This window comes from Barbatula barbatula, assembly GCF_947034865.1.
Source record: "Barbatula barbatula genome assembly, chromosome: 14".
Taxonomy (NCBI): domain Eukaryota; kingdom Metazoa; phylum Chordata; class Actinopteri; order Cypriniformes; family Nemacheilidae; genus Barbatula; species Barbatula barbatula.
In genome coordinates this window covers 9,760,148-9,782,653 of record NC_136777.1, presented here as the reverse complement: position 1 = coordinate 9,782,653, position 22,506 = coordinate 9,760,148, and the positions used below count along the sequence as shown (strand labels likewise).

Below are 22,506 nucleotides of genomic sequence, written 5' to 3'. Positions count from 1 at the left end.
GTCACTCTGCATCTACATCATATTGTATATAATTATCTAAAAGGGGACAAAAGCTGAAACAAAAATCCAAGGTCCCCGCCTCGGCCACACTAATAAAAACATCAGATTTCACAGGAAAATGGACGACTTCGTGTCTAAGAGCAAACGCTGTGCAGTGAAACATCAGTTTTTATAAGCCCTATGGAATGGGACTTTCTTTGCAAATGTGAATGAAACATTAAATTGTGAATAAGGGTAAATGTTTAAATACATTCAGATTACTCTTACATGATGATGGGTCATTCACAAAACCATAAAAGATCTGTTATTGTTACTGACATTGATAGTACAAATTGCCCTGGAGATTGCAATCTGAAAAGGCACTTTTGCAACACACATGGATTATCCATTACACAAATCTTGATCTGGGAAGCCAAGCCATATCCTTCACAGCTCCAGATCTACAGCCTGCTGAATATGTGCCGATATGTTGCCCGTATTATTACATCAATTACTGGACAAGTGTGAGGTCAAAGCCACACCAGCTTCCTGTTTCGCGACAGGCGTGCTCTGTGTTTGCCCCAGAGCCACTATCAGGTCCTGCTGGGCTTCCAGATTAAATCACATCACCCTATCTCAACAGCAACCCACTGTCCCCCACCACAGAGGCGAAATATATTAGAGATGATGCCTGGAGGAACCTCAAAAACAATGGCTCAAGTGAGCGCATGTCCAGTCGGTGAACCCTCACAATCTCCTTAGTCCCATAACTCATGAATGATGGAGTTAGGCAAAGGACAATTGATGAGTAAAAAAGACATTAGCCAGTTTTGGCACATACCCTCGAAATGTGTCTAATGACTTCAGTCTCGTTGACTTTGATTTGTTTTGTTCCATGCTAAGTTCATTAGTGGTCTCCTCCTGAAATAAACAAAAGAAATCAATTCAGTATGGCCATTTTCAGACAATATTAAATACAAAGTCATTCAGGGTGCCCACACTTTTCGACCAATCATTATCAAATTTGACTTGAGTTGAGAATAGCACGGAATAAGGTATTTTTAATTAATAGAGATTTCACCAACATGGCTAATTTCAAGCTGATGAAATATTTTAGAACCAAGCATAACTACAAAAACTTTGAAATAGCTATAAAATCACTTTAATGACTTTTCCATGAGTCAACATTTTATTACGATCCATAAATTCTCCAGGCATGGAAATAGATTCCCTGATGTTTCCAGGACTATGGAACACTTGCCATGGCTGCTGGCAAGGTTTGTATCTGTCTTTATATCTATTTAGAAAAGTTATTCTTCATCAGCTTTTTGTAATATTACAAATTATGGCAAAATTGTTCTATTTAGATCAACAACCAGGAAGACAACAACATCCACCTGGTGCACTGCAGCAAAACAATACATTTTATCAAACAATATGGTGTAAAATGAATACATTTTAATACAGAATTATTTAACAGATTACTGTTTATAATCGATAGCAAGAACATTTGAAAAATCTCACTTCAATTTTAATATTTGATTCTTAATGTTTTTAAGTTAAAAATCAGTTGTAGTGTTTGCCTGTTAACCGACTTGCACGTGTTTGGTAAGCAGAGACTCGCTCGTTTCAAAAAGATGTTCCCATTTCCCATATGGTCTTGTGATGGCAGTGAGATCCATCACTGAGAAATTAACATTACTCTCTTCCTGTTCTGGCTCGCCAAACAACCCTATAATAGGCCACAGACCAAGCTAATCAAACTAGAGCTTTAGACCGGGAAATCAAACTAGATCTCAGGAAAATTAAACTATTTCCTGTCCAAGGCTCCCATTTTATTTCTATCAACTGTCTGCATATTAAATGTGATCATTTGGAAAACTGAATTATGGGATTTATTGTTATATACTAACATTAAACAATTGCAAAATGTTTATAAACTCTAAAACAATTGGGTTATTTTAAGCCATCATTGGGTAAAACAATTGAAAAACCCAACTGTTGGGTTATTATAATTTTACCTATGATGGGCTATTTCAACATTGTTGGTTCAAATATAACTATATTTTGGGTTAATTGTTGGACTTATACATATTTGACCCAAAGATTGGTTGAAATAACTCAACATTTTGTAGAGTTGTTCTCACGCTTTCCATGGAGTGTTGGGACCCTTGACAGCAGACAAGATCCATTAGCCTTTGTGTAGACCTACATCTGTGGTATAAAACAATATTTTAGTGTCATTAAGGCGATGCCCATAAAAGCAGAACTGATACAACAAACAATCAAATAAAAATAAAAAAGTCATATTTTACCTTCTAATATAAGGCAAGGAGGTCCAAAAGACAGCAGCAAAAGCCAGAATCAAAAATGCCACCAACAAAGCTAAGAAATGGAAATGGAACAATGATTATATACACATATTTACCAGTTTTATTACAATAGGAAAACATGGCGAATTGAGTTTCAAATAATGTATTCTTTCTTTTGCAAAAGTTGGCTGCAAATAACAATTAATCTAGCCAGTAAATTCTTGGGAAAACCAATCACAAGAATGCTCATTTTGTAACATTTTCTTGGCTTCCTCACTGAGCACACTCTGTCACCCATGCTGTGCCACAAGGGAGCTCTCAAGAAGCCAGCAGTGTCCTTTTATGTAATCTGAAACCAGTCTATAGGCGTAAAATCAATCTATGAAACCCTAGCCTTGGGTCTTCAATAAGGCCAAGCACTGAGGCAATGTTTTCACAGTGTATGATGCAATGGATCATGTTGACTGCCATAGGCCATCATCCATGATACTGACTGGTTAAATGAAGGTGTACAACAGGAATCATGTCAACAAGCATTTGGAAGCTATAAAACTGAAAATCGATTGAAGGGACATAAAGAAACATTTTACTGGATTTGTTTTTTAAATAAGCCTTAGTTATACTAGCCATAAAACGTTATTCAATATTTCATAGATTTCCACATTGCAACATTACATGATGCTTAAATAATTGTGACAGTCTGTGAAAACCCAGCTACGGTAAGTTTTTGTGATTTACTGTTTTCTACATAAAATGATGATGAAGAACCTTCTGTAATTCGATTACTGTAAACATTACTCTCTCCAAAAAGTATTTAATTATTTTTTACAAATTACTTTGAATAAATTCTAATCAAGGTTGATTAAGGATATAGAAAGATAGAGATGAAACAACTTACATTTTAAAGTTAGACTAATAATTCTGATGTAAGTTCCTCTGTTGAATATATTGCACAGTTAGTTAAATTACATCAGAAGTAAATAATTAAATTACAGAAAAAGTAAGAGTAATCCCTTACTTTACTTTTTCATGGGAAAAGTAATTAAATTACAGTAACTAAATACTTAGTAACTAGTTACACCCAACACTGGATGCACATTATCTCAGAAATAGATTTTGGTTTTCACAGACTGGGTCACAATTTTGGAAACCCATAACTGATATGCCATTGTTTATCATCTTTCACAATTAATACTCCTCTCTCACATTTAGAAATCTCACACCTCAGGTATTAATCAACTGGACATGTTGCACATGGTGCTCTGTTTTCGATGGACCAGTAGGCTTTTTGCGGAAAAACAAACACACAAAGGACCATTTGATCAAAGTGTGAATACGGCTGATGACACAAGGGGAAACAGTCAAACTGTGATGAAACTATAGTGATGACTGAGTCGAGGAGCCTGAGCAAACTGGCCCTGAGAGAAATAAACACCATATGTGTGTTTAACACTGCACACTTCAGACTACATTAATGTTTGTCATGTTCATCATGTTTCAAATGTACTTCACCGTAAGAGCTAAAATAGTTATTTTGTTGTTGAGAGAAATCGTGTGAAATCTTAAAACAGACTTTATAGGGATAAATTGGCAACAGTTTGTTCAAAGATAAATTAACATTAAACATGAACAAGTCTTTATCGTTGCAGAAAAAACCCGATAAAATAACAGGAATGCTTTGCATGAGGCTGTTATTTATTCTGTAAGGATAAACACTTGTTAGTGTTTAATGATAATTTATCTTTTAAAAAACTGTTGCCAGTAAATTACATAAATGTAAATCTACAGTAAGTTACTGGTAAACTGCTGACAGTAATACTGTCATTTCTGCAGAAGTTCTTTAAAGTGCCCCCAAAAATGAAAGACCAATGCAAATGAATGGGTACCGCCATTGTTCAGTTACCAACATTCTTCAAATTATCTTCTGTTGTGTTCTGCAGGAGAAAGAAAAGCATACCGGATTGAAATGACAAGGGGATGAAAAAAATAAATAAATAAATGTTATTTGTGTGTGAACTATGGCTTTTATTAAAAGCAAAACAAGTTCTGTGTAGAAATGCTGCAATTTACCTATCTGCGGTGAAAAGTGTTTACTGCAGATCAATGTCTAGAAATAAAATGAAATATCCCTTTAAAGTTAATGGCAGCTGAAGGTTTAGAAGAATCACAGTGTCAAGGCTGAGGTGAGTGTTTGTATATTTCAGACCAAGGCTTAAAATATCATTCTTGAACAAATATGTTCACTAACCTGATCACTCTGGATAGCATTCACGAATTCATTTGAAAACACACAGTTCTTGCTCTTCAGTTCTTGATCTAAACACTAGGACCATCACTTAAGTCATGAGAGCCTTTTGTAGCTTGACTGTAATCACCAGTCAGTCCAGCTAATGGAAGCTCATCATATAGCCGAGAGTTTAGTCACACTGGCCATATATCTGACCGATAATGGCTACTTGCCCTTAAAGGTCTGATCTACAACATAATCTGCACTATTGCAAAGTAGACTGCACATTATGGACCGTGGTGCTTTCAAAACCCCATTATGCTTTAATCCTTCACACTCCTCTAATGTATTTCCCACAATGCTCCCCTCCCGGGGCATTGTCCAAAACAAACATTGTAGAAAAGCTTTTCTTTGAGCTTGTTTTTTCTAGAAACGGGCAGTTCATCGGATCAATACAGTCTGTATCTGACTCCTGGGACATGGGAGAAATACTTTCATGTAAAATGTTGGAACACAAGAGATTCTGGTGACTGACTTACAAGCAATACTTCTTTCTGTTTAATTGTACTGTACTTACGCAGGAAGGCATTGTGTGGACTCTTGTCAACAGTGAGAGAACAAGTTACATCATTTAACAAGCCCGACTGCCTCATCTAGAGAGAATAATGGCCAGCTTCCTCAAATGTCTGATTCAGACTGGGGAGAAGAAATATTGTCATCAACAGGTAATAAAACACTGATCCATCTATCATAACCTTTAAGTCATGGTGATGATTGTTACATTATAAAAAACATACTTCTTTTTTTGCACATTACCACTGACCCACCTGTTTTAGATGTATGAATATTTTGTTGTATATATATATATATATATTATATTTACCTAAATTAATCATAATTTTCTATTTATAATAGTTAATAAAGCTGGCTGACACAATAGTAGTATATTACCAAAAGATAAGCACCTTGTTTCCACACTGCCTGTATTCTAAAAATAAGAAACGTAAGAGGCTTAGGGGGGCCATCTAGGGATCTAAAGTGAGAAGTGCAATTTTTAATCCCACACCACATTTTCATCCCCAAAATATGCATTATCAGCCTTGATTCATTGATTCTCCTGGGAATGTAATAGTGGCCAGCACGTTCTTTGGTGCAGAATGTAAATCGATAATGGCTCAGTCTGGAAAGAGACCATGCTATCGATTCTAAAAGACCAGACCCACCCGTAGGTTGGGGGTGGGGTTATAGGAGGTAGAATACACTGGCTTGCCATATGATATCAGATACCACCCCCATTTAAAAATGGCACAAAATAGAATATCTCTACCTTGATGACTGTTGGAAGTTTCTTCTTTTTAACATCTCAGCTGGTGTTTGAGAATAACCCTTTAGCTTTGATGTCCTAATGGTCTTTTTCATCATTATTTTACTGTCAGCTTGTTAACCCCAAAAAGCAGTGCGATCAATGCACAGTGAGGTATTCTCCAAAGGGCAAGCACTAAAGCCATGTCACACTTTAACACACACGGCCATAAATAGTCTGCAAATGCAATCGCCCCCTATTAGGGCCATATATCTGTTCTTGTGCTATCACAATGTCCAATGTTCTTGTGCTATCACAGAAAATGTCTGTTTTTTCTTTTTATAAATTTAGAATGACACACCAAATAGTTTAGCATCTTTACAGGTCTTGGAATAATTCAAAGTGCGTCTAACCTGCACAGAGTGTTGTTTCCATCCACAGGTAAGATTCTTAATCTCAATTGAAATGGAGTGCGTACCACAACGGAAACATTATGTTGTCCATTCCTAACTATGGCAAGTTGCTGATAAAGACACTACATAGAAAAAAGAAATATTAATTCAATATAATAACTAAAAACAGGTTTATGCAAGCAGTTACATAAAGATTTATACACCACAAAACACACGTTTTGTCTCTCTCTCTCTTTGTGCAGCAATTCTGATCCTGTGACACTCATTTCATGAACAATATAATACATTTGAAGAATACCTTATGACAGTAATCTGATGTGTAGAGAACACTGATACTGTACTGTAGTTCACTATGAAGCGTTAGCAAGGCTTCATCCATTTTCAGCTTGTAAACTAGAAAACAAGACAGGAACTGGCACTGCGTTATTCTGCTTAACCAGGTATAACCTTGCTTGACCACGGCATATGTCTCACCTGCATCATGAAGTCTTTCACACAACACTTCTGAGAAAAGAGTGACAAAGAATACATACAGTACATTAATAATCTTCATTTTAAATCCTGATACTCTGTTGCTCTGCCACTGTTATTTTCTCTTTATGTCCAATTGAAAATAAAGAGAGCTCAAAGATCAGTGTACATGTGATTACGGTGATCTTTGAGATAGTTGGACAGTTTTATTGGTAACAAACCAGAGAACACCACAAGATGATTCATATAAAGTTTAACTGTAATTTATATCGGAGTAAACTAGATGAAAAGAAGAGACAACACAGATATATCGGATAAAGAGCATTAAAATACCATGAAAATGTATATAAAGTCCAAATCCACACACTTGCCAAGATCTTATTAACTTATACAAATATTACAAAGATAATAACATATTTTGCAGCCGATGAAAACATTTTCTGTTTTCAAAGATTTTGTTTCGGACGTTGTCTTCAGTTAACATAAGCCTTTGTCATTTACTTTTAGACAGTCACGTATAAACAGGTATGTTCATTTTAGACATGCCTTTTAAAATGCGAACCGATTTTCTGACAGTTAACAATTTGCCTAAAAAATACGGTTTGATTTGTTTTACCCCTGCAAACCGTATTTCTGCTCCGGCATTTGTCAGGGCAGCCGCTCGTTGAATTTGATCATGAATAATTGATAGTTTACGCTGACGTTGTTTGTTAACCTTTCAGAAGCGTCCAATTACGCACTTCTATTAATATTCATGAGAAACACCTTTACCGTAGTAGGATTAGCAAGAAGCTACAGGTTGAACTCCAGCTGCTGCTTCCACTGGGGTTTGGGGATTGAGCCCGAGCGCTGCACGCACAAACATCCGAAATGGTAAAACGTCTTTTATTTCTTCATTGTTATGGTATATGGTTTACAAGCTACTTTTGTTATCACTTTATACAACATGGCATATCTTGCCTTACATTGTTACAATCGATTCTTTTTAAATGGTATTGTAACGGGCTGAGCCGAGTGTGTGCGTTGTGAAGATAAATGTTCCGCCGTAAAAACTGTGCGTTATATAAAAAATGAAGATGTTTGTTTATACTAGAATATAAAGCTTTCGTGATTGAGTGGCTTCATGCAGCAGCACGAGTTCAGCAGATTAGACCGTTGCTAAGAGACCTGTTGATGTCAGCCGGATTTGTCATTATGACCGACTGCTGTATATCTGTTAGCACACTGACGCAATTTACTGTTGCTTCAGTCAGGTACGATACGGTCTGATTCGTACAATAAAAACTGCTGACACACATTTATTTTTTAACGAAATACACAATGGAATTAAACAAAACATGTGTAAGATTATAGAAACATATTTTCATGTAACTGACCTCAAGGAATAATTATTTGCATGGCTTTGAATCTGGCACAGATCTGTATGTGTAACTCGTGATGTTTAGTGAGGGATTATAGGGCAAGGCTTAAGTTGCTGTGGAATTTCTTTGCTTGTAAAGCACCACAGTAATAGTGTGGCAGCTCTTCAAATTGGAAATGCAAGTCATCATTGTTTCCACATGGGGTTCACAACAGCCAATCACGGTGCCTCTTCTGAAACATCCCACCAAGAATGGTTGCTTTAAAGAGTGTGGGTGTTTGTAAAACTGTACAAATACTATTTACAATCATGACTTAGTGCAACTATTAGCGCTATTTCAGTTATATAAAATGTGGGGTTCTATCACAGGCTGTGTGAAAATCATGAGGCAATCATTTATTTTAAATACTCAGGCTGGGAAGATTCAGACTCTTACCATGGAGGAGAGGGAGCACCTCCTGCCCATCCTCAGGAATGCTCAATGGGTGGAGGTAGTGGGGAGAGATGGTATTTACAAGGAATTCATCTTTAAAGACTTCAACCAGGTAGTAACATCTTCTACATTGCTAAATGATATCATTTTATGAACTACACTTAATTTGCAACTGGTTGCATCATATTCCCTGAATTCCCTTTAGGCTTTTGGGTTCATGTCCAGAGTAGCACTGCAGGCTGAGAAAATGGATCATCACCCAGAATGGTTTAATGTGTATAATAAGGTAAATAAAGATTTTTCAGTTGGAATATAATAGATTATTTATTCACATTTCCATGCATAAAAAAGTATTTAATTTGAATTATTCTATGTTGATTTAACAAGGTCCCGTCTGCCTGTTTCCTCTCTCTGCTAGGTCCAGATCACTCTCAGTACCCATGAATGTGGAGGACTCTCACAGCGTGACATCACGCTTGCTACCTTCATAGATCAGGTCTCAGTCCTATGAATGATCCTGGAGACTTCTCTGCAGCCTGTACGACTGGACCAAACTCAATAATTCATGTATGACAGTTACACATGACATCAGCCTTTTAGTTCTTACCTGATAAGCTGTCACAAGATCGTTTTAATCATTCCAAACTAATGGTATATAAACACTTGAAATTGCCAGAGCCTAAGGAGACCAATGACACACTATTGTGTGATTGTGTTCCAGGGCTTACAGTTTTTTTTTACTAAAGATGGTGCCTTTTTGTTGCTTTGGAAAATGTTTGATGTCTGTTATTCCACACAGGATCTAATGGTCTAGCAGACTCATTGTCTCAAAAATGAAATGTATTAAACTGAGTATTTGCCAACACTGACATTTTGAGATTGATGTATTATCGAATGTATTACCTACTAAATCCTATACAATAAGTCTATGGTACAAACAATATTTTTTAATCTCCAGTTTTTAAAGGTCCAGTGTGTAATTTTAGGGAGGATCTAGGGAGAAATGCAATATAATACACATAACTATGTCTTCGGATGTGTATAAACACCTTACATAAAGAAACGTTATGTTTTTATTACCCCAGAATGAGCTATTTCCTTCACATACACCTGGAGTCCCCTTGCATGGAATTCACCATGTTGTTTCTACAGTAGCCCCTAAAGGGACAAACTGCTCTACGGAGTATGTTTCGTAAATATGTTTTGCTTTGTCAAAGCAGCAAAAACGTGACGACATCTCTGTAGTCGTGTGCTTCGAAAGGGAGAGGTGGAATGAGCCATTGCTTGCAAGTAGAATACTCAGCCCTAGATGACACACATTTCATACATTGGACCTTTAATGCCTTGAAGCAGCGGTTCTCAACCTTTATATGGTCGTGCCACCCTGTAAACCCATTTTAAGAACTGGCGCCACCCCCCATACTGTACATGAAATGTAACAACCCTGCTGATAAAAACAAAAGAAACCATCACAGAAACGAACGGTTTCCATTAAAATAGCATTGTGATCCATTAGCTTTTTGCTTTAAAACCACTACAAGTGTTTAGTGTTTTGGGGCATTATTTCAAATGGATTAATCTGCCAGATCACGAGAACGGTGTGCCTTTCCTGATTTTAAAAGAAGCGAGAATTTATTCGCAGTTTATAATACAGACACGGTGGGGTGTCATTTGCCTGTTGAAAATATCGTTTTCAAAACCTGTATGACCATACTAAACACAACAGAAGACATTTTGAAGAACGTTAGTAGCTAAACAACACAGAGACACTGACTTCCATTTTATTGACATAAAACCACAGACACATTTCTTAAAATATCTTCTTTCGTGTTTTACGGAAGAGTCATTGACAGGTTTTAAACAACATGAGGGCGAACTATCCCTTTAATCTCACTATAAACTGCCAAAATTCATTCCTTAGTAGGTAGATGAGTGTAGATAATTTGCATACTGCAAATTAATATTTTTTCATATTTTTAAGCCAACCTTTATTGATTTACACAGCAAGAACAAAAACCATCACAGGACATAGTTGAAATAGATTGCATGATGTGGTAAAGGCGTAGTCCCTGAGGTTGATGTGGCTGTTAACCTAATAGCAGACACCCTGACTGTCTGTGAAAGGCATTTAGGTGAATGCTTTTAGTTTTATGCTTTATACAGCCATAACCATAGAGGCTACACACTGCTTTAAAACTTCAAGGTGCTTCTGTTTCAATAGTTACAGTAATTACAAAATTATTGCATGATCATATTAAAATGCTTCCATGGGGTCAAGTTTTTGATAACAAATATCCACATTTATGTTTTTTATGGAACAGTTGCTGAAACTACATTGTACTGCAGTACTATCATATCAAAAGAAACCACCCTACTCAACTAAAGGCTTCATAAAGATGTTAAAAATGTCAATAGAACACAAATTAAAATACTCCACTGCAAAACAACAACAACGTTGAAATAGTAGGCATTACCGTATATAAGTGATTTAAAATATAAAAAAACGCACACAGTGGTCACAAATATTATGGGATTACATTGCTGACAAGATCTGGTGATGTTTACATGGTACGATATCATCGCCTGCTCATTTCACAGACTCTGGCTTCATACATAAATTATTTTCCCTTCTTCCAGAGCGATCATTCAGCTGATCTGAACTGGAACTAAGATCCCAAACATAAAGATCCCGTACAAATACACAAAAACAAAATGAGACTGGTAGATCATGGGAAGCTAGATCTTTGACTTCCATTATCAGTGTGTTCCTTCAGTTGAAACATTAATGCTTCAATGACATCGAGTGATGATCAGAAAGTCAGAAAGGAACAGATGCCCACTTAAGTGACGACTTTTCGAGACTGTGACAAAGAATAGGGGAAGCAGTCTATTATTAAACGTACAATTGTTTGAACTAGACCCGAGGTAGATAGGATTAAAGATGATCGAATTGATGGAAAATTTGTTACGCGTAAAACCATGAAATGCAGTGAAACTGAACACACAGAGGCAAATGGTTGATGGATTTGTTGTGCCCTGATATCATTTGCCTCAGTTAAATTAAAACGAGTAAGATTCTTTCTAATGTAAGACGGCTGTTTGAGGCTGGGATCTTAAATCTGAACTCTAATTTTAACAAAAATATTTGCACTACATGTTCTTCTGAGCAGTTCTGCTATCCTGAAAATCTTAAATTGATAGTTATCTGGATTTTTTCCAAATCTGCAGTACTTGTGAAGTCAGTATGTATGTTATCAATAGCTTGAATAAAAATGACCAGTCTTTGTCACAATGTAATGCACCGGTATCCTTTTAGATAGACAGAAAATAGGTGAAAATGTGTGGATCTGTCATAAAATGTAGCAATTTATGCAATTCAATTAAACAATAGTATTAATGTAATCAATGGTTACCCAAATTGGACCCAGAACCTTCTCAGACCCACATAGACACTTGTGCAACAGTCTCTGGTCTTCTGTGCTACACATTATAATATCGGTCCTCAGTCACAAATGCCAGAACATGTCACGTGATTATGGCTTATACCTGTTAGTTGTATTGTAAATAAACAACCGAATAAAAGACAAACAAGTAAATGAATGATTAGATGATTGTGGTGAGCTTCCCTTCAGCTAGCTAAGGGTGGAGACCATGACAGTCAATCTCAGTGCACTTCAGAGTTGCCATTCATGTGGTTCTTATGGTTTTTGTGCTGCTTGTTTTTCATCTTGGGCACCTCAGTGCTATAGAGGCAGTCCAAAAAGCCTTGGGACACTTCAGTCACCATCGATCGGTCAGGGATGGACTGGGCCATACCATAAATGGCTCCCTGAAACATGAAATCCAGAGTTAAAAGGACCTTTTGCATTAGCTTAGATAATTCACACAAAACTAGACTGAGGTGGAATAGAATGGTGTGCCATAAGTGGATTTCGCGTATTAATATTAATAATTTGCAATGTGTTATCAAACATTTCAACCCTAAGAGGATATTTATACGTATATATATTTATACGTATATATATATATATATATATATACAGATATATATAGATATAAAACCTACCATTCCTGTAGTCTTCTCTTCTGGATTTTTCATGATAATGGCTACTTCTTTCTTCACATCATTGATGAACTGCTCAGCTACACCAGGCTGTGTGTGTAGCATTGTTACACAAATATGGATACTGAGAGAGAACAACAAAAAAACATTTTTAAGGAAGAATTCCTGAACTATTGCATAAATGCATAGACAGCACATAACAGTGCGTTGCAGTACTAAATTACTAAACACGTGTCTAAGTGCAGCATACCCTTGGAATGGTTATTTTAGTTAACTACAATTAAAACATTAAAAACTTTCCTGTTTTCCATCTCGGTCTAAAATTATTGGAAAAGCTTAAACTAAACACGAGTTTAAACTGAAATACATTTAAAGCACTAAAATTATAATAATAAACAAAAACTAAAATAAAAATAAATTACTCTTAAATTGTAACTAAAAATAACAAAATAAATAACAAAATAAATAAACATTTTCAAAATGTTTTGTAAAAAGCTACAAATAAAAGCTATTTTTAAATATTAATAAAACTAAAAACAGAGTTAACTATGATAACTCTGCATCTTCGCCTCAACAGAGGGGTCCACTCATTGAACTGGTGTATCCCTGGCTCTAAGATAATAATAGATATTGTATACTTTCTCAGTGACAAACCGTTAAACACCAACAGAAATTGCTCTGATAAGATACAAAAAATATTAAAAGATTAAAAATGTAATTAATAAATAATGCATATTTTACCACACCTAGATGGGAACTGCAGAGTGTTGAGATTCCAACCCCTTGATGTCAGTGCATTTGATAAACGGAAGATATCAAAGACATCAGAGCCCAGTGCCACCACAGACACTTCTGGATCCCCAAACACAAACGCCCCCTCTACTTTACGTATTCTGTGGGTAGAGAGGGTTTTTAGACAATGTTCAATTAACAGGTTCACTGTAACCCAATCCGTTCCATTTGATCATGCAAATTCTGTCTGCCATGCAAATATATTTGCCAGTTTTATAAGCATCTTTTTCTGCATTCAAAGCAACACACAAATTTGTGTCTGCCCTGTACAATTGCAAACTGGATTAGAAATAACATAAACACTTACCCTGCTGTGATTTTTCGTGCGGTCTCGATGACTTTCTTGGTAGCCTCGACATATCCGTTCTCTCCCATGTGCATAATAGTAGCCCAACAGGCGGCAATGATGCCCCCTGGGCGAGAGCCAGCCATTGACGGAGATGCGTAAATTCCTCCCTGCCAATCGGGAGCTACGAAATACTGGTAGTGCCGATATTTCTTGTCACTGTACAGAATCACTGATGAGCCTTTGGGGGCGTAACCATACTGTGGAGACAGAAACAGTATTTCAAAGAATTGCATTGCATTGACATTCACCATTGTGGTTAAGTTAAGATCAATTCTAACAAAAATCATAAAATATTATAATTAAACAAAAGAAATGTACAAAAATGAAACAATATTCTCACCTTATGTGTATCAGCTGAGATACTAGTCACACCTTTGATCCGGAAATCAAAAGGAGAAAGTTTGTAACCAGCCTTCTCCATAAAAACTATGAGAAACCCACCCAAGCAGGCATCCACATGAAATGGGATGTTGTATTTTATTGCCAGCTACAAAAGCAAAATGAACAGAAGCATAAAACATTTTACTACAATTTATTACCCAACATGAAAAGATTGTATAGGATGCTCATCTGAATTAATTTATTTTACCTTCGCCACTTCTTCTATAGGATCCATGATTCCATGTGGGAAATTGGGAGCTGAACACACCAGCATTGCTGTGTTTTTGGTTATGGCCCTCTTCATGGCCTATGAACAAATACAATTTAATAAATGTAAACCTTGTGAAACCTTGTAAATGTTAGAAACGCTAAAGGAAATAGAAATACTGCTGTTTACTGTGTGCAAAACAAGGCAACAGTACCTTCACATCAACTTTCATTGTCTTCTTCTCCAGAGGTATGTGAATAAGCTTCATCCCAAAGTAGTGTGCTGCTTTGTCAAATGCAGCATGGACACTCACTGGTGCAATGCTACAGCATAAACAAACAAAAAACTGAATATGTATATATCTGCCAATTGTGAACAGACCATTAATACACCGCTCAAAAGGGAACACCTAAATCACACTATATTAGTGCACAAAATATACAGATTACAATTTCACTTATATACTTTGCATAATGTTGTGAAAACAAAATAATGTGACAATGATCAATGAAATCCAAAATCATAAATACATTCAGGGCCAAAATGACTAGGATACAGGCTGATTCAACTTATTTTTATTTCACCACAGTAACTCATAATGTTAGTCAGTAATGTTCATGGCCCCATGTCCCCGTATAAACTCCCGGCTATGCCTGGGCATACTCCTGATGACATGGCACATGGTGTCCTGGGGGATCTCCTCCCAGACCTGGATCAGAGCATAAGTGAGCTCCTGGACAATCTATGGTGCTACTCGACGGCTTCGGATACATGAGATCCCAGAGATTCTCAACTGGATATAGGTCTGGGGAACGTGAGGGCCAGTCAATGGCATCAATGCCTTCATCGTCCAAAAACTGCCTACAGAATCTGGCTACATGAGGCCGGGCATTATCATGCAAGGGCTCGGCACTGCACCAGCATAAGATCTGACAATAGATCTGAGCATTTCCTTCCGTCTCTGAGACCCCCTGTTGCCTCTCCTGAGTACCTGTTGTCACTTTAATTTGCACCAAAACAAGTAAAAAAAGTTCACAATCACTTATGCTTCCTTACCAGGTTGATTGATATTCCTGGAGGTTAACTGACTGGGTGTTAAGATGTGATGATTAAGTGTTACCTTATTTTTTTGAGCAGTGTATGTTATTTATATATTTGAGTTGGCAACCGAAGTTGATTACCCTATACAAAAAGAGTGTGTTATGTCTAAAAGGCTTGATTGTTAGACAGTACATACATCTCTGGGTGTTTGATCCCACGTTCATGGGCCATGTCTCTGTATGCCTTGCATGCCATGAGGATGCTCTCAGTTCCACCCGAAGTAACCTTTTCATGACAAAGACAAATACACCATCTTGTTTAGTTTGAATGAATCTAAAAACAAATAGCGACTTCACATGATAAATCCCATTACAGTTTTAAACTGTAAAAGGCAACAGTGAATAGATCAATAAAGAAAGACTGACTGTGCCGCAGGAGTCTGGCCCCCCCTTAAAGAGGGCACATGTTATCCGCACCACTTCTGCCTCCATTTTCCTAACCCCGGGAAATATGTCTGGGTGGAGGGGATTGGACCAGGCAAATTCACCATACACCTTCAGATCAGAGAAACACAATATGTTATTTCCCTGTTCTGTGAAGCTTTGCTGGTGGCAAGAAAGAAGGCCTTTGATACCAAAGCAAACAACAGCTGATTCCTCTACAATGCATTCACAAAATCTAAATTATTAGATATACCTTAACCAGAAGGTCTGTGAGCTTCTCATCTCCCCAGTAGACTGCACCTGACACCTTCCCTTTTGCCCAGTTTACTTCACCTGGAATCAGAGGTATAAACAAAGATTAATGAGGCCAGAGCCGCCTTGACAGAAAAACTGTGGGACAGTAAGCATTAACTTAAAAACCACTAGCATTATATCCTGGTAAATGCAATTGCAGCAAATTCTGTCTGAGCGAACATCTGGTGGATACTTTAAGGGCTGTGATTAATCCCTAAAGCCTTTAGGCTCTTCATCATTACAGGAGATGCTAGTAGGGACTGGTTTGAGGTGACTCACTCAATGTCTCATATTCTCTGATCTTCTCCAGAAGCTGTTTGCTGGAAAGGCCCTGTGCTGGAAGAAGTTTGGTATAGCTCATGCCTTCCTTCAGCGTGCAAACACTCACCGACATGTCATCCAGTGCTTTGTTAAGCTGACTCTGAATCTGATGGAGGAAAAAGGTGCATTGTAGAAACCTCTCAATAACACATCAGAACTGAAGGGAAAGAGGAGTTTTCTTGTATTGTTTTAATTATTATTGTTTTAATGATAACCAAAAGTCCATGGGGCTTTAGGAAAAAATGCTATTTGCAGTGCATCCCAATCTAAAGTCCGAACCGGAATTAAAATGTTTTGCATGATGGGGATAGTACACCTTCAAAATGAAAAGTCTGTCATCATTTACTATTGTCATTTTAAACCTGTGTGATTTTCTTTCTTCTGTAGAACACAAAAGAAGACATTTTTACGACCAAAAACCATTGATCCAACCAACATAATCTCACGACGAAACATTACTATTTTACGATGTGGTTAATTTTGGCTAATAAGTATGATTTTGTATGATCTCGTTCATACACTTTAGTATGATTTGCTTTCTCATATGAATAAGCCACCTTGTAATAGTTACGAATTCCCATGAGATCAGGAACTCCATTCACTTCTATTGTGTGGACACAAAACCAACGCAAGCTGACCAACGGTTTTCTGTTACCAACATTTTTCAAAATGTCTTCTTTTGTGTTCTGCAAAAGGAAGTCATACAGGTTTGAAATGATAAGAGGTTGTGTAAATAATTAGAGAATTTTTAATGTGAACTATTCCTTTAAGGTTTAAGACTGAGAGCAAACCCAGTCATCATCACAAGGTCAGTGTGTAAAAGTGTGTCAAAAGTTTCATTTCTCTTTCAGCATGACTGTGTTGATTTAATCAGCCACTAGTGAGTCAGAAACACATGAGGGGGAAACTTAAGAAGATAGGGAACTAGAAAACCACTAGATGCTTACTGATGCTCCGACAAACGGGATTTTTTTGATGAGTTTAAAGAACTGCTTCTTCACTCTTGATGTCAGGGCTAGAAAACATGAAACAATGTGTAAACTGAGGTGAAAACGCAACATTGAGTTGCCTGAAAAAATGTAGGATATATTAGGATACTTTTATAAAAACGCCTCGGACGAAGAAAGTCTAAGACAGGACAAATAAATTAAACTTTGGTAAACGAGTTTTCAGGTTCCAGAGAAAAACATTGTTTTTGAACAATGACTCAACATTGTGTAAACTGTTGCTTATGAAGTTTAGAAGTCCCACAGATTTAGTTATTGTTACAGTGGCCTTGACATTTTGCGACTTTGTTTTAAGACTTCCTGCCTGATGAATAGCATAGATTGATGATAGCACAGTCTCACATTTAGCTTGTAACATAATGATGTGGATGAAAAGGGAATGTGTTTAAGGTTATTCTGCGTTTGCTGGAAAAACCCTTCCTAGAAACCGTAAGAAACTGGCTCATTTCTAAAGGGGTCATATGGCACGAATAGGTGTTTTTCTGTGTGTTATAAATTGCCCATGCATGTATTAAACACGTAAAATAGCAAGACTAAAGTGTCGGTAGAAAAGAGGCTATCTAAAAGCAACTGCTCACCCACACCTGCCTGAAACACCTTATGTAACCACACCCCCACAAATCTACATCAGTCGTGGTATGATTTGACTAAGACCGCCCAAATGTATACGCAATAAGGTGTGCGAAATTATATAACCAACATATATTTCACATTATTTTAGGAAAAAGAAAGCATCACTAGAACTTCTGAAAGTGATCAGCCATGTTTTACTGTTGCATTAAACAAATCTGACATTTTCTAAACAACAAAAATAAATAAAACAAATTTCCCTTTGCGACATGGATTGTTGATTGACTTGCGTCAGAGCATACGCACCCGTATCCTAACTAAAGATACTATCCACATCAACCTAAAACTTGACCATACATAATTTTCTAAGAATTAAATAGCTCATTTATTGCAAACCATCGTGATATCACATATTGTGATATGCACATGTGCGATATTTCGACGATTTCGATATATTGTACAGCCCTAATTGCATTACATCTAAAACAAAAGATAATATTTGTTTCAGCCATGTCATATGACCCCTTTAATACACCCGATGAAATCAAAATACATCATCTATAGCTCCTCATCAGTTCAAATGCATCTTGCATGTAACATTGAGTGATGAATAGCATGTGACTTACTCTCCTGCTGGAAAAGAAAACCCTTTAGCCACACTGCACCGAGTGTAGACAGCAAAGTGATTACAATGATCTGCCATGGCTCCAGAGCAGCACACTGGGAGTTCACATAACGTCGAGCTTCCTCTGAATACAGCAGTAGCATCTCCTTATACACCTCCAAGGCACTCTGCATGAGGAAAACAGAAATTCATTATTTGTTTTCACTGTCAGATTATTGGCTAAAAATGTATCCATATCTTGTTTCAGTAATACGAAAGGAATCCTGGCAAAAACTAAGAGGAAACAACGTATGTGTGCTAACAATCATAAAGCAAAAGCAAGGTAACCAATAACAAAAAGTCTTTCTATTTAAATTCCTCAGCCTTTGTATCATTTGAAAGTCAAATAAACTAAAACAATGCCAAATTACAATAAATACTCACTTTACCAGATTGAGTCATTGCTTCAGGAGCTTGGGTTCACCATTGACACTTAAGTATACAGCTACAAGTAAATGCCAGAGCTTAGTAGACACTTTCACCCTATGAAATACTGTCCCCTCTTGCCACGCCTTTCTCATTGTGATCAAAACCAAACGTAGCCATCACACCTAAAAATAGGCTAGAAAGAATATGGATGCAACAAATGCTCCCTTATGCCAAAACTTCTGGTTTAAGTGGTTCTGATACATTATATAAATAAATTGACTAATGTTCAGTTGATGTTTTCTATATGGTTAATAAAAAACTGGTGGACGTGTTTTTACAATCAATTTTTACAGCACGGTGTGTTCCTCTTTGATAACCGTGCAGATTGTGTCCCAGCATTGCTATAACAACACACAGAAAAGCTGAAGGTCCACTGAACAAAGTCTTAGCTGACCATATTTATCATGTGCATTTATCTCCCAGTAATCTTTTCAATAGATGCTAAGTGAGCTTCACATATGACAAGCAGATAAGATGCTGGACAAAATCGTTTTAACAACGCTACAATTTTCGCAGAAACTTCAAAATGACAACGCCAAACTAAGCTTAAGGTTCTTTTTTATTCTTAAATAGTGTTTACTTCTACAATATAAAGAGTTAAAGAGATAGTTCACCCAAAAATCATTTACTCAGCATCTTGTCATATTAAACCTGTATGACATTCTTTCTTCTGCAGATCACAAAAGAAGATATTTTGAAGAACGTTGTTAACTGGCCCCCATTCACTTGGTTTTGTGTCTCTGCAATTGCATCTTCCTTCAACATATCTTTCATTGAAGAAAGTCATACTGGTTTAAAATGACAAGAGGGTTAATTATGGGGTGAACTAACACTTTAAGTCTTCCTTTATTTTTTAAATGCAGTACAAGAATTGATAGACACTACTAGAGAAAAATGACAGAACAAATAGATTTGACATTGTCCATTGTCCTTCCAAGCTGAACCAAACCCCCTGCATAGAGTTCGAAGTCCATGACAAGCTCCCCGACAGGTTTAGCAGGGTTTGCCAAGAGGATTGAGAGGGGCAGGTAAACAGGTCATGTGAGTGAGCAAGTGAAACTTTGACAGGGATTGATGTGCATCACGCGTTCAGGATCCAAAACAAAAAAGTGTGAAATGGGGAAACTCAACAACAGTGGACCAAGATCCTTAACGACAGCACCCCTATCAGTATTCTTGCGTAAAAAGACCTACGGACAGCTCAATTCAACGCGTGATCTGTCATAAAACAGAGACTATGTTATGTTATCTTTTAAAAAGGGCAAAAGGCAGATACAGTATGGACACATTGCAAAATAATAAATAGATTGTGCACATGCCATGTTGTAACCAAAAAATTAAAATTGATAGATTGTGGTAAAATTATATTTGGATTTAAAAAATGCTTGAAAAGGAGTAGTGAGTTGGGACATCCAAGCACTTGCTTTAATAGTACTAGTGTACTGCAGAGAATCACACCCTCCTTAACCAGGCTTTGCTTGTCCTCTTGTGAAGTCAAAAGTGATCATGTTTCTAACTGAAACGCTCTCACGTCCAAAGCAGAAATGGACAGAAAGTTCTATACACCGTTAAAAACCCCAGCCCACATTTCACACACTCTAGGCTCAACAATTTTATATGTTCCTGTATTTATCTTTCAACATTATAACCTGATGTTTATTCACACATTAAACCACTAAGTGCATGACATGAGCATCAGACCAAGCTAAAACAATATCAAAATATGCTGCTGGACAGCAGTCAAAACAGATCTGACCCCATTGTATACACCACTGGGTTAAGAATAGTACTTCCTCTTTGCTTGAGTCTGTCACAGGATGTCTTCGGATGAACACACACACACACACACACACACACACACACAATGAAAGATCTATGAAATATTTCCCTTTCTGCGCCTGGTTGTTAAATTGCAGAAGATTAAAAGGATAGAAACAGTTTACATTAACCCTGCAACAGTTTATAATAGGAGACTTAAGACTGCACGGTCTGTCTAAGTAAGAATGGTGATGATTCATAGCAAGCACGTACACAAAAGTATTCAAATAATACAGGACATTACCAAAAACAGCTGGGTGCTGAGACAAATCTGTGTCTAAAATCTGAATTGTCCAATCAGATGGAAAAAATTCAAAACAGATGTTGAAAATTCATTAATTATAACAAAACCAACAAAAGGGATTCAGTTAAATAAAAAAGCACCATCAACTATCATCTCTAGATCTGTTACACTGTAACACGGCGGCTACATGTAAATAAAGTAAGGTCGACTTACGACACAGAGTAAAAAACACAAACAAGATGTTTCAGTTTAACATACTCGTTTCATTCTCGTGGTATATTGACTGAAAGAGAGTGTTTTTAAAGGAAATATGATTTATAAATGACATCATGCTCACTCACCCAGTAGTCCATTTTGTTTGCGAAGGTTACACGGTGTTCACGGACGTCGATTCTTCAGCTGCTCGTGTAGAAACAGGGAATCCACTTTGAAAGATCTTTGTTTAGCTTGTTTGGAGTGCGAATACCCCGTTGCATGACACAATCATAGAATCATAGCCATGGATCAGGAAGTATCGTGTGAGTGAAAGGGAACGCGATTTGTTTTCACGCGTTAACACTCATCTGCAGATCTTTACGTGCGGGTGGCGTCCCTCGTGGCCGTGATTAGTCCAACACACATGATGTTAGGCTCCGCGAAGAGTGCAGCGTCGTGACGTTTCGCAGATTCGTCAAAAAACACGGTTATAACACCCAACTGAATTAATGATAGGCTACCTTTGAAGGGCACTTTGAAAGGTGAATAATAATGGCAACTATGTTGTGAGATATATACGGAATATCTGAACGACGTATCACCATCCCCCGCTTTCTCGAACCAAGGTTAAGCATTCGAAGGGAACTACTATCCAATGAAATTCTTGTCTTGTTTAAGGGGCAAAGCGTTCATCCATTCTGAATATATTCTTCGCGATTAAAAATTAAAATGTAATTACACAATTCACTTAACAAATGTAATACAAAAGCTTTTTTACAATAAAACAAATCTCAAAAAATGTGACTAAAAGTTGAATAGCAATAAAACCACAAATGTATAATACATACACAAACAATGGTTGTGTATATTTTATATTTAAAAACAGTGAATGTGTCGGATCTTTTCAGACATGCTCAACAGAAAGAAAGAAAAATGTAAATGGCAAAAACTGGTGTAAACTAGTGTTTGCACGTGTGTAACTACGCTTGCCGCTGCCGTTTGGTGGCGCAATTCATGCGCTTCTGAATACAAACGGATGGATCATTGTTGATGTTGGTGCTCATTTACACCCGAATATGTGATTTCTTTAGATTACACAGCTCTGTTAAGAGAGGCTCTGGAGAGAGATTGAGAGAGAGTGAGAGAGAGAGAGAGAGAGAGAGAGAGAGAGAGAGAGAGAGAGAGAGAG

The 22,506-nt window shown here is 37.0% G+C and overlaps 3 protein-coding genes across 7 annotated transcripts in view; 1 reads left to right on the top strand and 2 right to left on the bottom strand.

Moving 5' to 3' along the window:
* LOC306903640 (heparan-alpha-glucosaminide N-acetyltransferase) overlaps positions 1–6,626 on the bottom strand; it is a 28,114-nt gene extending 21,488 nt beyond the window's left edge. The window contains exons 1-5 of one of the 3 annotated variants that reach the window (XM_079472971.1): positions 6,533–6,626; positions 6,235–6,356; positions 2,295–2,364; positions 2,106–2,193; positions 821–900 (exon numbers count right to left, since the gene is read on the bottom strand). In XM_079472971.1, coding sequence (XP_079329097.1) covers positions 821–900; positions 2,106–2,193; positions 2,295–2,364; positions 6,235–6,256 — 260 coding nt within the window. In that variant the 5' untranslated portion in view covers positions 6,257–6,356; positions 6,533–6,626. Of the gene's footprint in view, positions 1–820; positions 901–2,105; positions 2,194–2,294; positions 2,365–4,177; positions 4,226–4,361; positions 4,382–5,095; positions 5,215–6,234; positions 6,357–6,532 lie in introns of those variants that run through there. The other 2 variants (XM_079472970.1, XM_079472972.1) reach the window with 2 other exon arrangements.
* On the top strand, positions 6,089–10,272 carry pcbd1 (pterin-4 alpha-carbinolamine dehydratase/dimerization cofactor of hepatocyte nuclear factor 1 alpha). Of its 2 annotated transcripts, XM_079472973.1 has the most exons (5): positions 6,111–6,262; positions 7,428–7,578; positions 8,479–8,610; positions 8,704–8,784; positions 8,917–10,272. In XM_079472973.1, the coding sequence occupies exons 2-5, from the start codon at positions 7,576–7,578 to the stop codon at positions 9,007–9,009; spliced, it is 309 nt and encodes a 102-aa protein (XP_079329099.1). In that variant the 5' UTR covers positions 6,111–6,262; positions 7,428–7,575; the 3' UTR covers positions 9,010–10,272. The 2 variants fall into 2 exon arrangements, with proteins under 2 accessions (XP_079329100.1, XP_079329099.1); XM_079472974.1 differs by lacking the exon at positions 7,428–7,578 and having other exon boundaries at positions 6,089–6,262; positions 8,917–9,581.
* Positions 10,266–21,809, bottom strand: sgpl1 (sphingosine-1-phosphate lyase 1). 2 transcript variants are annotated; one of them, XM_079472969.1, is made up of 14 exons: positions 21,464–21,809; positions 18,594–18,759; positions 17,338–17,405; positions 16,349–16,496; positions 16,029–16,108; positions 15,758–15,886; positions 15,529–15,617; positions 14,506–14,614; positions 14,292–14,390; positions 14,043–14,189; positions 13,661–13,899; positions 13,308–13,454; positions 12,565–12,685; positions 10,266–12,327 (listed from the first exon to the last, which is right to left on the bottom strand). In XM_079472969.1, exons 1-14 carry the CDS (start codon positions 21,473–21,475, stop codon positions 12,163–12,165), a joined length of 1,719 nt encoding a protein of 572 aa, XP_079329095.1. In that variant the 5' UTR covers positions 21,476–21,809; the 3' UTR covers positions 10,266–12,162. The 2 variants fall into 2 exon arrangements, with proteins under 2 accessions (XP_079329095.1, XP_079329094.1); XM_079472968.1 differs by lacking the exon at positions 21,464–21,809 and adding an exon at positions 19,016–19,306.
* Between the last annotated feature and the right edge of the window lie 697 nt (positions 21,810–22,506).

Coding starts and splice junctions, on each gene's coding strand:
- pcbd1 (XM_079472973.1), top strand. Junction 8,611..8,703: donor TCTTTAAAGACTTCAACCAG/GTAGTAACATCT, acceptor AATTCCCTTTAG/GCTTTTGGGTTCATGTCCAG. Junction 8,785..8,916: donor GGTTTAATGTGTATAATAAG/GTAAATAAAGAT, acceptor TCTCTCTGCTAG/GTCCAGATCACTCTCAGTAC.
- sgpl1 (XM_079472968.1), bottom strand. Junction 17,406..18,593: donor TTTTCTTTTCCAGCAGGAGA/GTAAGTCACATG, acceptor CATGTTTTCTAG/CCCTGACATCAAGAGTGAAG. Junction 14,615..15,528: donor GGGATCAAACACCCAGAGAT/GTATGTACTGTC, acceptor TTTATGCTGTAG/CATTGCACCAGTGAGTGTCC.